The sequence below is a fragment of the Monocercomonoides exilis genome, assembly GCF_001643675.1.
Source record: "Monocercomonoides exilis strain PA203 chromosome Unknown scaffold18-1597598, whole genome shotgun sequence".
NCBI lineage: Eukaryota > Preaxostyla > Oxymonadida > Polymastigidae > Monocercomonoides > Monocercomonoides exilis.
The window spans coordinates 281,569-294,485 of NW_027150563.1; the positions used below are offsets into that span (position 1 = coordinate 281,569).

A 12,917-nucleotide genomic window follows, 5' to 3' on the forward strand; every position below is an offset into this window, starting at 1 on the left:
AATGTGACATTACAAGACGAAAAGCTGTCTTTTTTGCTTGAAACTTTGAAATTAAATATTGATACCAAATATGGAAGAGAGTTTTATCCACTCGGGCAACATGATAACTTTTGGAAGCAACGTCTTTGTATTTTACAAATCAGTTTCACAAAAGCTCAATTTCAATCAATTTGAACTTCTGCGATTGACTTTGAATCTTTATGGCTGCTTTTGAGAGGAACGGGGTGTTTGGCTGTGATGATGCTCCTGATTGAAGTGGAGGAGACGAGAGAGTGACAGTTTATTTGGTTAAGCTGATTCTGCAGTTCGAATGGCTGTTGTTTATGTAGACAGCAGTGACTGTATCAACAGAGCTATTTGTGATCTTGAAGAGTGATAAAATAGAAATCTAAATGAAGCACTGATGCATCTGGTGTGTGAGGAGAAGTATTGCAGAGAGATGGAGAAGAGAGAAACAGATAGTGGAAATGAAAAAAGCTGCAAAGGAAGAGGAAGAGAAAAAGAAAGGGAAAGGGAAAGGGAAAGGGAATGAGAAGGTTGGAAGGGGAAAGAAGGCGGATAATAATAAATGTGCAAGAGGAGGAAGCAACAGAGCAAGAAGCATTGAAATGAGAATTGATCAAACGGAATCTTTGATCTGAACGATGAATATGAATATTTCTGATTGTTGTTTTCCATTGCTTCCATTTGAAAAAATGACGATAACAAAACATCAAATCCATCTCTTCGTCTGTCTTTATCAGCAATATCATCTGCTTGCGCTTTTTCAAAGAATGAAAATATCCAAAAATGTTAACAAAATGAAAATGCAAAAACAGTCGAATTTGGTTTATTTTTCAAAAATACTCTTTCAGCCGTTCGCGATCGAGCCACAAGCACAAAGAAAGATGACAATATCAATCTCAGGACAAAGTTTGATTAAAATTATTTATTTCAAAATAAACTGTTCTTTTGTTGATTCGTTTGAGAACTTATGCTGCACAATATAAATGGACTGTTTCAGAATGCAGCAAAGTCTGTCAAAAGCTATTCACAAATGAAGCAACTGAATAAATACAAGGAAAAGCAAATGAAATGAAAACCTTACGTTTTCACTATTTATTTAATCATTTTCTTCTTTTCCTCCTTCTTCTTCACCATTTTCTTCCATTTCTTCATCTTCTTCCTCAACTTCTCTGCCTTGAATGCTGTTTATCGCTCCAGAAGAGAATTGAGAGAGTAGAGAGTAAAGAGAGAGAAATCGAAAGAGAAAGAGAAAGAGGTTCAACAGGGGAAAAGCAAAAGGAAAAAGATACACAGAAGAAGAAGAAGAAGAATGGAAATTACTCAGAGGATTGAGAAGAACAACGTTGCAAGAAGCAGTGGTGACATATGTGGAAATGAGATACACGACAGAGCTGTTGGAGTCAGCATCGAACACAAAGATGAAAGAGGCAGAACCAGGGGCGTTGAGGTTGATATGGGAGAGCATGAAAGATAAAGCAGGAAGAGCACAGAAGCAAGAAGCTGAGATTATAATGATAGTCGATCAAAAAAAATATGGAATATTTCACATCAAAAAAACAATTAAAAGGTGAAAGAAGGAAGAGCAGGTTGATTTAAACAATGAATGAATGGGGATTGCAGTTTATGAGGATGTAGTTGTTAAGAGGTACATACACTTCTTCCGCCTCAGCCATTCCATATACAAGGGGTGTTTGGGAGGTCAGCATTGAAAAGGAGCAGCTTGACAAAAGCAGATTAGCTGAAAGAGAAGCGATAAAAGAGGGACTTAGTTCACAAAGAAGGTTTAACAAAAAAGGCAGAAGAGATGAGAATGGTTATGTGGCAGAAGCTTTTTAAGTTAAAAAAAGTGAAAATTCCCCAATTTCCTTATATTTATTTATTATTTCATTGCAATTTATTTTAAAATTGTTTGATCAATTTATTTTAATAACTTCTTCAAAGTATTATTTGCTTTTATAGAAAAATAAACAGCAAATATTTGTATATCTGATAAATATCTTGTTTAACTATTATCTTTTTCGATGTTAATTTTTGAAAATTGTTCATTATTTACAAATATTTTAAGATCTTCAATATTAATTTGAAGTTTTCTTTGCATGAACATCATGAAACTAATTTACATATTTAATAATTATTGATTTCATATTGTTATTATTGTTTTCATGTTGAAAATACCAGTGAACTTTTGTTTTGTTCTGTTTATCATAGTTTTTAGATTTTTTTGAATAATTTTTTAATGTTTTTTTGAAAATAAGAAATAAAAACAATTGGAAAGAAATTAAAATCAACAAACAATTAATAAAAATAATAATTTAAGAAATATAATCGTGAGATCATCAGTTTCATTTTTCTAATCAACCCCACCCTTAATGGAAATTTTTTATGATCAAACTTCGTAATTTTTTATGATATCAAAAAAAAATCACCCATTTATATTTATTTCATAAAAATTAACAAATTTTGAAAAAAGTTTTTTAATTGAAATTAAAAACTTAATTAATTATGGGGAACTGATGGCACTGACGGAGATGGATTATTTTGATCAAAAAAATGTCAATGATGTCAGTGACAGGCAGCGCCTTGGAAGAAAGCACTATGGGTGAAGAACAAAAATCACTTGAAGAAGGATTGAAAAATAGCCTTTCAAATATTTTCATCGTTTGGTATTCTTTTTCGAATCACTTTGAAAGTTGAATTTTTTTTCCGAAGGCAAATGCTTTCGAAAAAAAGATGGAAGAGTTGAAAAAAGCTCATTGTCAATTAGTAAAACTTGAAAAATGTGGAGATTCAAAATACGGTCCAGGTTTTGTTTTGTGTTTATCCAATTTATTATCATTTTTTGATTTCATTTATTCTGAGTGTTTAAGAATCCCAAAAAAAATGACGAATATTTATCAAAAATATCCTTTGAAATTGTGAATAACAATTTTTTGATTTCTTTTTCAAAAGCTGATGAACATGGAGCTGAAAAGAATGATTGTCACAGGTATTTCATGTGCCCAAATTCAAAAGACGGTTTTCCTTGTGGTGTATCAGGAAGAAAATCATATCCAAATATCATCAAACACAATTGTCAATCATTAAAACATCAGCAAATATCAACATTATTAAAGCAGCGACAACAACTTGCAATTCACAGCGAAATGGAAAAATCAAATTATGAAAAAGCAACAATTTCATGTGAGCTTGAAGATCTATTTGTCAAAATGACTTGCAAATGCAACGTTTCATTTTTGTCAGCATCATCATATGAAATGAATACATTTTTATCTGAATTAACGCAAATCAGTCAAGAAAATTCATCTTTATCACAAACTTCGATTTTCCCATATCTTACAAGAAAAAAAGTTTCTCAGATGGTTTTGAAAAGCAAAACAACATCAAAGCTTGAAAGAATCAAATCAACAGCAAATAAAAGCGTTTGCGTTTTTCTGGACGGTGGATCAGCTGGAAATGTTTCGTAAACTGTTGTTTCCGTTGCTTCTCTTTCATTTCATTCATTTCCATTTTTCTGGGGCCAATATCCTTGTTGTTATTCAGCTGATGAATCCTCTTATATTCTGAAAAATATCATTTCAGAATTCCAGTCGTTTGATGTGAAAATAAGAAGTTTTTGTGCAGACTAGTTTTCGGTACAAAAAAAGGTAATAGAAAAATTATCAAACGCTCATTCTGAAGAAAGCACATTTGTCGATCATCATTTTGTTATTAAACCTGTATACATCTGTTGTTGCAGCCATTTAACTAATCTTGTCATAAGTTCCTGTTTCAGCAAAGCGCCTTTTCTTCTAGAATTCAAAAAGAAAATATAGCAATCTACTCAATTATCCCAAAGAAAATCCATCAGACTATTGTTGAAAAAAACTGCTCCTTCGTTCATTCTTTCAAGGTGGTACAGTTTGTTCAATTTATGTTCCTTAATTCGAAAAAAGAACTAAATTATTGAGAAAGAAAAATGGATTTCTAAAGAAGACTTAATTGACATCATAAAAGCTGAACTTTTTCTTCTTCCTTTGGTTAAGTTTCATCTTCATTTGGAAAGCAATAAAACAAAACTTTGTCACGTTTTCCTGTTTATTCAACGAATTATTGGAATTTTCATTGGAATGACAAGACATCCATTATTTTCTGAAGAGAAATGGAATAATGCAATTTCATATTATATTATCCAAATACATTTTTATTTTTAACAGGCTCTCGAGGTGAATTCATTTCTTTATCGTTCGCTGTAATTTCAATTGGCATGGAATTATACAGAACACAACAGTTTTCGAATGAATTTATCAATTATTCAACATTTTTCGATAGATTTTCTTTAGCTATTCAATCAACAAATAAAGTATCAAAAGATGATCAGATCATTCACGAACATCGATTAAAAACTCATTCTTTGGACAATTCTGCTGATTTGTTGTTGCAGTGTCATTATTCAACATTTTATGCTGTGTCTGAACCTTTCGAATTTCCAAATTATAAATATATTTTGTGTAGTGAAGCGCAAATTCATGCCATTCAAAATTTATGTGATGATAAATATTCAAAAAAAAATGAGGTTCACTACTGTCTCTCATTTATTCTCTGAACGAACAACAAAAGATCTAAACATAAACGAATGATTATTTTCTGATGTATTCGAACAAATAATAAATGATTTGAATAATATCACAAAAGCATAGGATTCTTCTGAAAAGGTTCAGGAAGCCCAAATGGTAGAGACAGAATTAGAGAATGAATCGGAAGACGAGATCGGTTTGCAAGAGGCTGAAGACGAAGCAGTGAACGATTTGTTTGAATTATTTCCACACAGCAACCAACAACTTTCGGAAGTTCCACAATTAAGATCTTCTCACTTTTTTTCTTATTCATCGTATTCATCTTCATCTCCATATCACTCTTCTTCTTCGGATAATCACATAATGATTGATGAAGCAATTTCAACTGATTCTCAAACAAAGAAAGAACGAAAACAGAACTCAACGGACATGGATGAAGACACAGAATGGCATGCATGCATGAATGAAGATGATCATGATGACTTTTCTGACAGCAGCAACATTGAAAATGATAAAGATGATGTGGAAATTCTTTTTTCGACAAAAAAGAAATCAATAATTGCGGAATATTCGTATATAAAAGAGAGAGAGTCAAATCAGATGATTGAAAGAATGATATTGACGGATTGGTTTCCTCCATTATCATCAGCATTTATTAAATCCTGCAATAAGACCATTGGAAATTCAGACAAAAAAATAATAGAAGGCTGCAGTATATTATTTCAACAATTCATGAAAAGCGGCTCATCTGAAGTCGTTGAGGAAGATGCAGAAATATTTTATAACGCTTTTTCTTCATATGGAGATCTGCAAACCGTCTATTCTGGGCTTTGTCTTGCGCTTATAACTTCACCTTGCAGCTAAGCTTGCTGCGAAAGAGCCATTTCTAAAATAAAAAACATTATTGGAGAAAAGAGATATTCTTTGAGCATGCATTTGTTGGAAGCACTTCCACAAGTTTGTTTCCATTTTTGTAATCAACTTTTTCATGCATTCATATTCGCAAAATTTGTTTGTCTGAAAGGAATGATGAAAACAAAGTTAATTTCTCTTTCGATTTATTTTTTAAAGAAAAAGAACATAGAACATTCATTCTCTCCTGGCTTTTGAATTATTAAACTGCGAAGAGGCAAAATATCAGAATATCGATTATTATTTGAAAATGCACAAGAATGTATTATTTTTTCATCGAGTATTCTTTCTTTTTGCTTTATAAACATTCGTTCTTTGAAATCTATATTCATTTCATCTTCCTTCATTAAACAAACAGGTCATTGATTGCAATAACTTTATTCGATTGAAATTTTTTTGAAAAAGCTAAAACGAAAAGTTCTTTTTTAAAAATTATCATTTTTTCAATGGCTTATCAAAGGATGTTGATTTTTTTCAGCTTTGAATTACATTACTTGAATCAACCAAACAGTCAAAAAATAAACTCGATAGATTCAATTTCTTCCAATCATTTTCTGAATTTATGTCTATCTTTTTTTTCCTTTATCTTCATGCAACTTATCATAAGCTGTTTTTTTGATCAGCTTTGGCTTTGTGTTTTCCTTGCAAATGCAGAAAATATAAGACGATTCGACTGATTTGAAGAATTAGCCTTTCCATTTGTCAAAAAATTAACCATTGTTCTTGAAATCTGTTCGACAGAAGCATCCGCGGTTGCCTCCTTCGACATATCTGTTGCTGAGATCGATGATAATAAGAGAAGATTAAAGATTGAACCATCGAGAGTGGCTGTTGTGTCTGTCCCTTTCATGCAGCTGTCGCTGCTGCTGATACTGTCATCACGGGAACTGCAAACGTTGTAGGGATATGTTGTGGCGTGGCGAGGGGTGCGTTATTGGGGCGTTGTTTGCTCAAATGATATGGCGCTTTCTGCGATGCTTTTTGTTCCGCTGGTGGCTCCGCTTCCATCGCTTGCAGCGTCAGTGGGCACGAAATCTGGGAGCAAGCGAATCTTTGCTGAAGCAGATGTGAATGCGTTCCCATCGATCAATGATCAGTTTGACCAGTCGCAGTAGAAATGGAGACAGCAGTGGTCATGATGTGTGGTGGTAAAGATTGACGAAAAAGCGAATGGGCGAGGGGTTGTTCTTTGAAGGATGGCAGAGATTGTGGAGAAGGCGCTGGAGGCAGCAAAGTTGAAGATGAAGAATGTGGTTCTGTTTCCAGATACGATTGCGCTGGTTGTGCTGGAGGGGTGCGAAGAGCTGAGGAAGGAGAAATGTGAGTCAAAGAGGGAGGTGATTGGAATGAGGATAAAGGCATGTTTTCGACAGAGAACAGAGAGTTTGCTGAAAGAAACAAATAGAACCTGGGGAATCTGGAAGAAGCGACGGTGCAACTGGTTGTGAAGGTGTTTGGGCTGAGTCGGCTGAGGGTTGTGAAGGGGTTGACCGAAGCAGAGGCAGATAGCATCATGCGGTGAAACCAGAAGCGTGCAGTTCTCCTTCTGATAGAATTCAACAGGAGAACAGAAGAGCAGAAGAGGAAGCAGCAGATGGGTCTTTTGACATAACTTTAGATAGAAGTTCAGAAGGAGTGGGGAAAGATGAGAAACAGGTGGAAATGCATTCCATTGATTTGTCAACAAATGAGGAGTCAGTGAAAGAGGGTAGTTTGATTGATTTGGAGAAGGAAGAGGAAGAGGAAGAATAAGAAGAGGAAGAGGAACAGATTCCAGATGAGGTAACTCCACATTTGAAGTTCTTGAGGCTGATTGATGAGAGTGCGTATGGGAGCTGGTGGGACTATCTGGTGACGATGACGGTGACGGGGGAGCTGATTGTGGTGATGCCAGTTGTGGAAGGGATGACACAGCCTGACAGGACAATGAGCATCACGTTCATTGGGGAGGGGCTGTTTGTGAGGAGAGAGAAGATAAGAGAACGGTGTGGATGTGTGTATTTGGCATCTGATGGGGCATAGCTGCTTTTAAAAAAACAGATCCAGTAAAAAGCGATGAAATAAAAAAAGAGAAGACAAAAACCAAAGTGAAAATGAGATGAATGAACTAACAACTTTGAAAAGTTCTGCAAAAAGGAATCAAATGTGTTAGCGATATGAAAACATTAACGGATTTGACAAAGTTGAAAATTCATATGAATTTCATTATTGGTTTTTTTAATCTTTATTTGGAAAATAATAACATTTACTCAAGTTGTGCTTTTCTAAATAAATACATATATTTTGATATTTATCTTCAATTACCAGTTTGTATCAAATTTTCAAATTTTTTTCTCTATTTTTTATTTAATATAACAAATATAAGAATGTTATTGTTTTATTCCAAAAGAATGCCTATCAAGACATAAAAGTTTTTCATTTGCAAATTGAAAATGTTTCATTGAAAATTGTTGATTTGGGAGAAACGAAAATAATCAAATTTATATAGTTATATGAATTAATATTATTTCACTTGTTGTTTTTTCAATCTATCTTTCAAATTATTCAATAATCTTTCTTTCATCTTTATTCTGTTGTTTCCTTTTATCGTTTCTCTAATTCCACTTTCAACTCAAATTTCGTATCCAAATATCTTCTTCAATTCATTCAAAAAAACCTCTTTCATTTTCTCAATTCCATTTCCTTTCTAATTCTTTTCTCAAAACACGCTCTTTATTCTCTTTCTCTTTCTCTTTAATTCTTTTTTCATTCTTCTTATTCTTATTTAAATTTTTGCAAATTTCCTTCGGATGAATAATTTCTCTGTTTCTTGTTCATTTCTCTCTTATTCTCTCATGATGAAACAGATCATGAAGAAATCCAATCAGATGAAGTGAATGACGATAAAGAAGGAGATGCTGTGTGAAATGTTGTTGATATATTTGTAGAAGAGGAAGAAGAAGAAGATGATGAACGGATTGAATGAGATGATTAGTTGTTGAAAATTGAGAAGTTGGGAGCCAATGAATATCAAAGGTAAATTGAATTAAAATTATCTTCTTCTGTATCTATTTCTTCTTCTAACGTATAATATCCTTTGAATTCATAACAATTTCAATTTGATTCTTTCTCTCTTTCCAACAATAAAAGTGCATAAGCACCTTTATTGTCAAGAAAATCTTCAATCAATTCCTTCTCTTATAATTGAGAACCACAATCTATGGGTAGTCGCCACGATCGGATCAATGATGCAATCACCATTTTTCCCGCAGACAACTGGACTTACACCGGCAACCGAAGCAGCCTCACTGCCAGGTGGGGTGCAAAGCCAGCTTGGGGTCCAAACGCTCCTTACACAACGAACTGGAGATACTACAGCCGAAGTCGGGGTCAACAATAGAGAGGGGAGATGGAGCGAGGAAAGGAGTCATGGGCAGGACAAGGATTGGAGGAAGAACGGAGTTTTTCATAGAGGCTTGGGAAAGAATTGGTGGTGCCAAGTTGATAAAACAGGGCGTGCAGGCGATGTGGAAAAGCAAACATATGAGAATGAAGCTAAGGGATATGCCGGTTAGAGATGGAGCCGTTCACTCAAACGAAGATCAAAGAAAGGTGTTCGCAGATCTTCTGCAGTAACAGATAGAGACGGGAATTGTGGAGGAGATAAGGTCAGAGGAGGTGAGGCACAGGAACAACGTGTTTTTGATCAGAAAGAAATCGGGAGCATGGAGGCAGATACTGGATTGCCGGAGATTGAACGCTGCCTTGATAAAGACGCACTTCAAATGCGACAACGAAAAGACAGTAGAGCGTGTGCTGAGAAGAAAAGATTACGCAGTCTCAGTGGATTTACAACAGGCCTATTATCTGCTTCCGGTGTCCAAAGACCTAAGACCATATTTGGCTTTCAGAGTTTCTGGAAAAGACTACACATTCAGAGGAATGCCGTTTGGTTTCGTAGACGCCCCAAGAATTTTCACGCACGCGATGAGGAAGGTGACTTCAGAAATCAGGAAACGATGGGATGTTCGGGTAATTGCATATTTGGACGATTTCCTTATATTACACGAGAACAAGGAATACTTAGCACAGGCCGCCAAAGAGATTATCAGGTTTCTGGAGGAATTAGGTCTTTTGGTGAACCAGGAGAAAAGCCAGTTGACACCAAGAAGAAGGTTTTCTTTCCTTGGCTTCGAGTGGGACTCGTCGAAGATGAAGGTTCGGCTTGCAAGAGACAGAAAAGAAGCACTTACTCGCTTGTGTCGCAGATGGGAAAAGGATTGTGCAAAAGCAAGAATTGTGAAAGTGAAAGATCTGGCTTCGTTTATTGGAAAACTCAATGCTGTTCGGTTTGTTCAGCCAGACGCTTCTCTATGGCTTCACTCCATGCATCGTATGCTCCAGAAAGGAATAAGGGAAAGAGGATGGAAAGGCAAATTGAAGTTGAATGCTTCAATCCTGCAGCAGATTCGGCAATGGATATCGAAGTTGAGAGCACACCCAAGACGCAGGCTTATCCCAGTATTTTCCCCGGATGCAACTCTTACAACAGATGCATCGGAGACGGCTTGGGGAGCTTCGCTCCTCTTGAACAACCAGCTCCTCGATGCGCACAATCCGTTCCCCCACAGAGTGAGAAAGCAATCATCCAATTTCAGGGAACTTATTGCAGTATTTCGTGCTCTGAGCCACTTCGCACCAATCCTACAGGAACATCACGTGTCCTTTCTTCACCTAAGATCGGACAATACATCCGTGGTGTTCAACATAAACAGATGGAATGCAGGGAAGAAGCTTCGACCAGTGCTGAGAAAATTATGGAGACTAAAACAAGACCTAGGCATAGAGTTGAGAGCGTCACATGTTCCAGGTGTACTGAACACAAGAGCAGATGCGTTATCACGACTGGAGAGAGCAGGAGACTACGAGGTGCAGGACGAAGAATGGGAAAAGATAATGACGAAACTAAACAGTGCTCCAACGCTGGACGCGTTTGCAGCGCAACACAATCGCAAAGTGGGAAGATGGTGCGGAGTAGGAAGTCAGCTCGCAGAAGACGGACTGATGTTTCCCTGGAAGAACGAAGTCGTGTTAGCTCATCCACCGATCCCGCTTGTGATTCCGACGATCCAGAAAGCACGACAGGAGAGAGCACAAGTGATATTACTCCTGCCGAATTGGAAGGGACAGAATTGGGAGAGCTTGTTAAGGTCCAATCCCCGTTTGGAATGGACTTGGAAGAATCAGAAGGAGGTTATGTGGAAGGGTCCATCGATGCAACGGACAGGTGCGAGTCTTCCACCAGGTCGATTGAGGATAATCTGGCTGAATGCACCTTTCGCGATGGAGAACAATGGTGGAAGAATGCATTGGAACAAAAATCAATCCCTTTCTCGTTAGCAGAAGAGTGCAGAGCAGGTATATCCAGGAGCACATGGCGAGGGTATCTGTATGGATTTGCTCATTTTGGAAAACAATGGAGAGAGTGTGGACATGGAAGAATACCGGAGTCTATTCAAGAGTGGGCCGCATGTTGTGCAAATGTGTTTCTATCGCTTAGGAACGGTGGCATGAAGTTAACTTGCCTTCAATTGACAAGGGCAGCAGTATCGCTTTACTCCAATATTGTATTCTCTTCCTTCCTTGGAGACATCCCTATTATTCGTACCCTTTTTAGATCGTTCCGAAGGACGGACAAGTCAAGAAAGAAGAAGACAGGAGACATTTGGAATCCTCGAAAAGTGCTTAGTTTCTTTTCTGGCCTGGGACCAAATGAAGGGTTAAGCTTTAAACAGCTCACTATGAAAGTGATTGTTCTAACGATGTTGTTTTCAGCTTGTAGATTCACAAAGCTCGAGAGAGTCAATATGTTGGAAAGCAGGTTCGAGGAGGAAGGCGTGTGTAATTGGACACAAAGTTGGATACCTCAAACACATACATGGAGATTGCTGTTCCGTTCTTGCCAGAACTGAGTTTGATTTGTCCGGTATCAGCAATCCAGGAATTGTGGAAAAGAGTGCAAGAGAAAAACAGTCACACAGACAAATTTCTTTCGAACGCAGAGAACTTTCACCAGTTAGCTGTTGAAGGAATTCGGAAGCTCGCAAAGGAAGCGATTTATGATGCAGGAGTGCAGAAAAGATTCACGATCTTCTCGATCAAAGCAGCAAGCCTTTCAGCACTGACGATGGAAGGAATTCCCCCAGAACAAGTGGCAAGGTTTGCAAGATTGTCACCACGAACAAACACGTTGGTCAAACATTATTTTCGATCAAACCTAGCATCATCAATGGCCCGCGTTATTGCCTCTGCAACAAACGATCAAGAAGATAAAGCGAACAGGGAGGATGCAGACAGCACAGCCATGTGCAGAAGATCCGAAGCAAAGAAGAGAGGCGGAAATGAGAAAACAACTAAACCACAAGCCAATAGCTCCATTTGTCAACGAGAGAACGCAGAACAAAGAAGTGGGGAAGAACAGCCAATGAGGCCTACAAGGATTGAAGAGCCCAGTGAAGGAAAAGGAGATACGCCAGAACAGGTAAAAGAGTTCATAATCAGAACAAGGGCCCAAATAAGGAAGGAATCAGAGGAAAAGCAAAGGACGATCACGAAAGCTGTTCTGATGATGGTCTCATCATCTCCCAATTAACTTGTGTTCTCAATTATAAGAGAAGGAATTGATTGAAGATTTTCTTGACAATAAAGGTGCTTATGCACTTTTATTAGGAAAGAAAATCGAATATCAATTCCTTCTCTTTGGCCCACCACCGTTTCACTCCCACCCATGTAAATAAGTGTTTCGAGTTATGGTGTTCTTGTTTATTCCTTTTCTTAGCGTTAATAAAGTATGTGATAACGCTTGTTCAGTTGGTTAGCTCGTTTTTTATCCAATTGTTGGTTTATGGTTAAGTTGTTGTGAAATTGTCGATTGCATTTCAGAATTTTCCACCATTTCACAACCTTGATCCTCACGGGCGACTACCCATAGATCGTGGTTCTCAATTATAAGAGAAGGAATTGATATTCGATTTTCTTTCCTAAAAAAGTGAAATATTGGGCGATATCTTTTTCAATACATTTCTTTCAATTCTTCACTTCCCCTTCTTTCACAAAAAATCACCTTTACTCAAAAACTAATTCTTTGCCAAAGCTCAATGCCGGGAATCTTCGAAATATCTTGAATTTCATCTGTTCGTCTGTATTTTTCCTTCCTTGCTTTTCTTTTTATTCTTCAAAGCCACCTAATCCCTCATTCTTTCAGCAACCTGAATGAAAAAAATAATAATCATTTCAAACAACAACAACAACAAACCTTCTTTCCATATCTATAAACATTTTCCAACTTTTTCCCCCTAGGCACCTGTTTTCCTCCAATTCAATTTTTTTATTCCTTCCTTTTTCAAGTGTTTCATCATCTGATTCGCAAGTCATCCTTTCCATAAGTCATTTATCAACCAAGTGCAT

General features: G+C 36.8%; 1 protein-coding gene across 1 annotated transcript; it reads left to right on the forward strand.

Moving 5' to 3' along the window:
- Positions 1 to 8,695: 8,695 nt before the first annotated feature.
- MONOS_7071 (uncharacterized protein) lies at positions 8,696 to 11,422 on the forward strand (the record flags this gene model as incomplete). The annotated part of the gene is made up of 2 exons (XM_067877368.1): positions 8,696 to 9,020; positions 9,090 to 11,422. The coding sequence occupies 2 exons, from the start codon at positions 8,696 to 8,698 to the stop codon at positions 11,420 to 11,422; spliced, it is 2,658 nt and encodes an 885-aa protein (XP_067728732.1).
- Between the last annotated feature and the right edge of the window lie 1,495 nt (positions 11,423 to 12,917).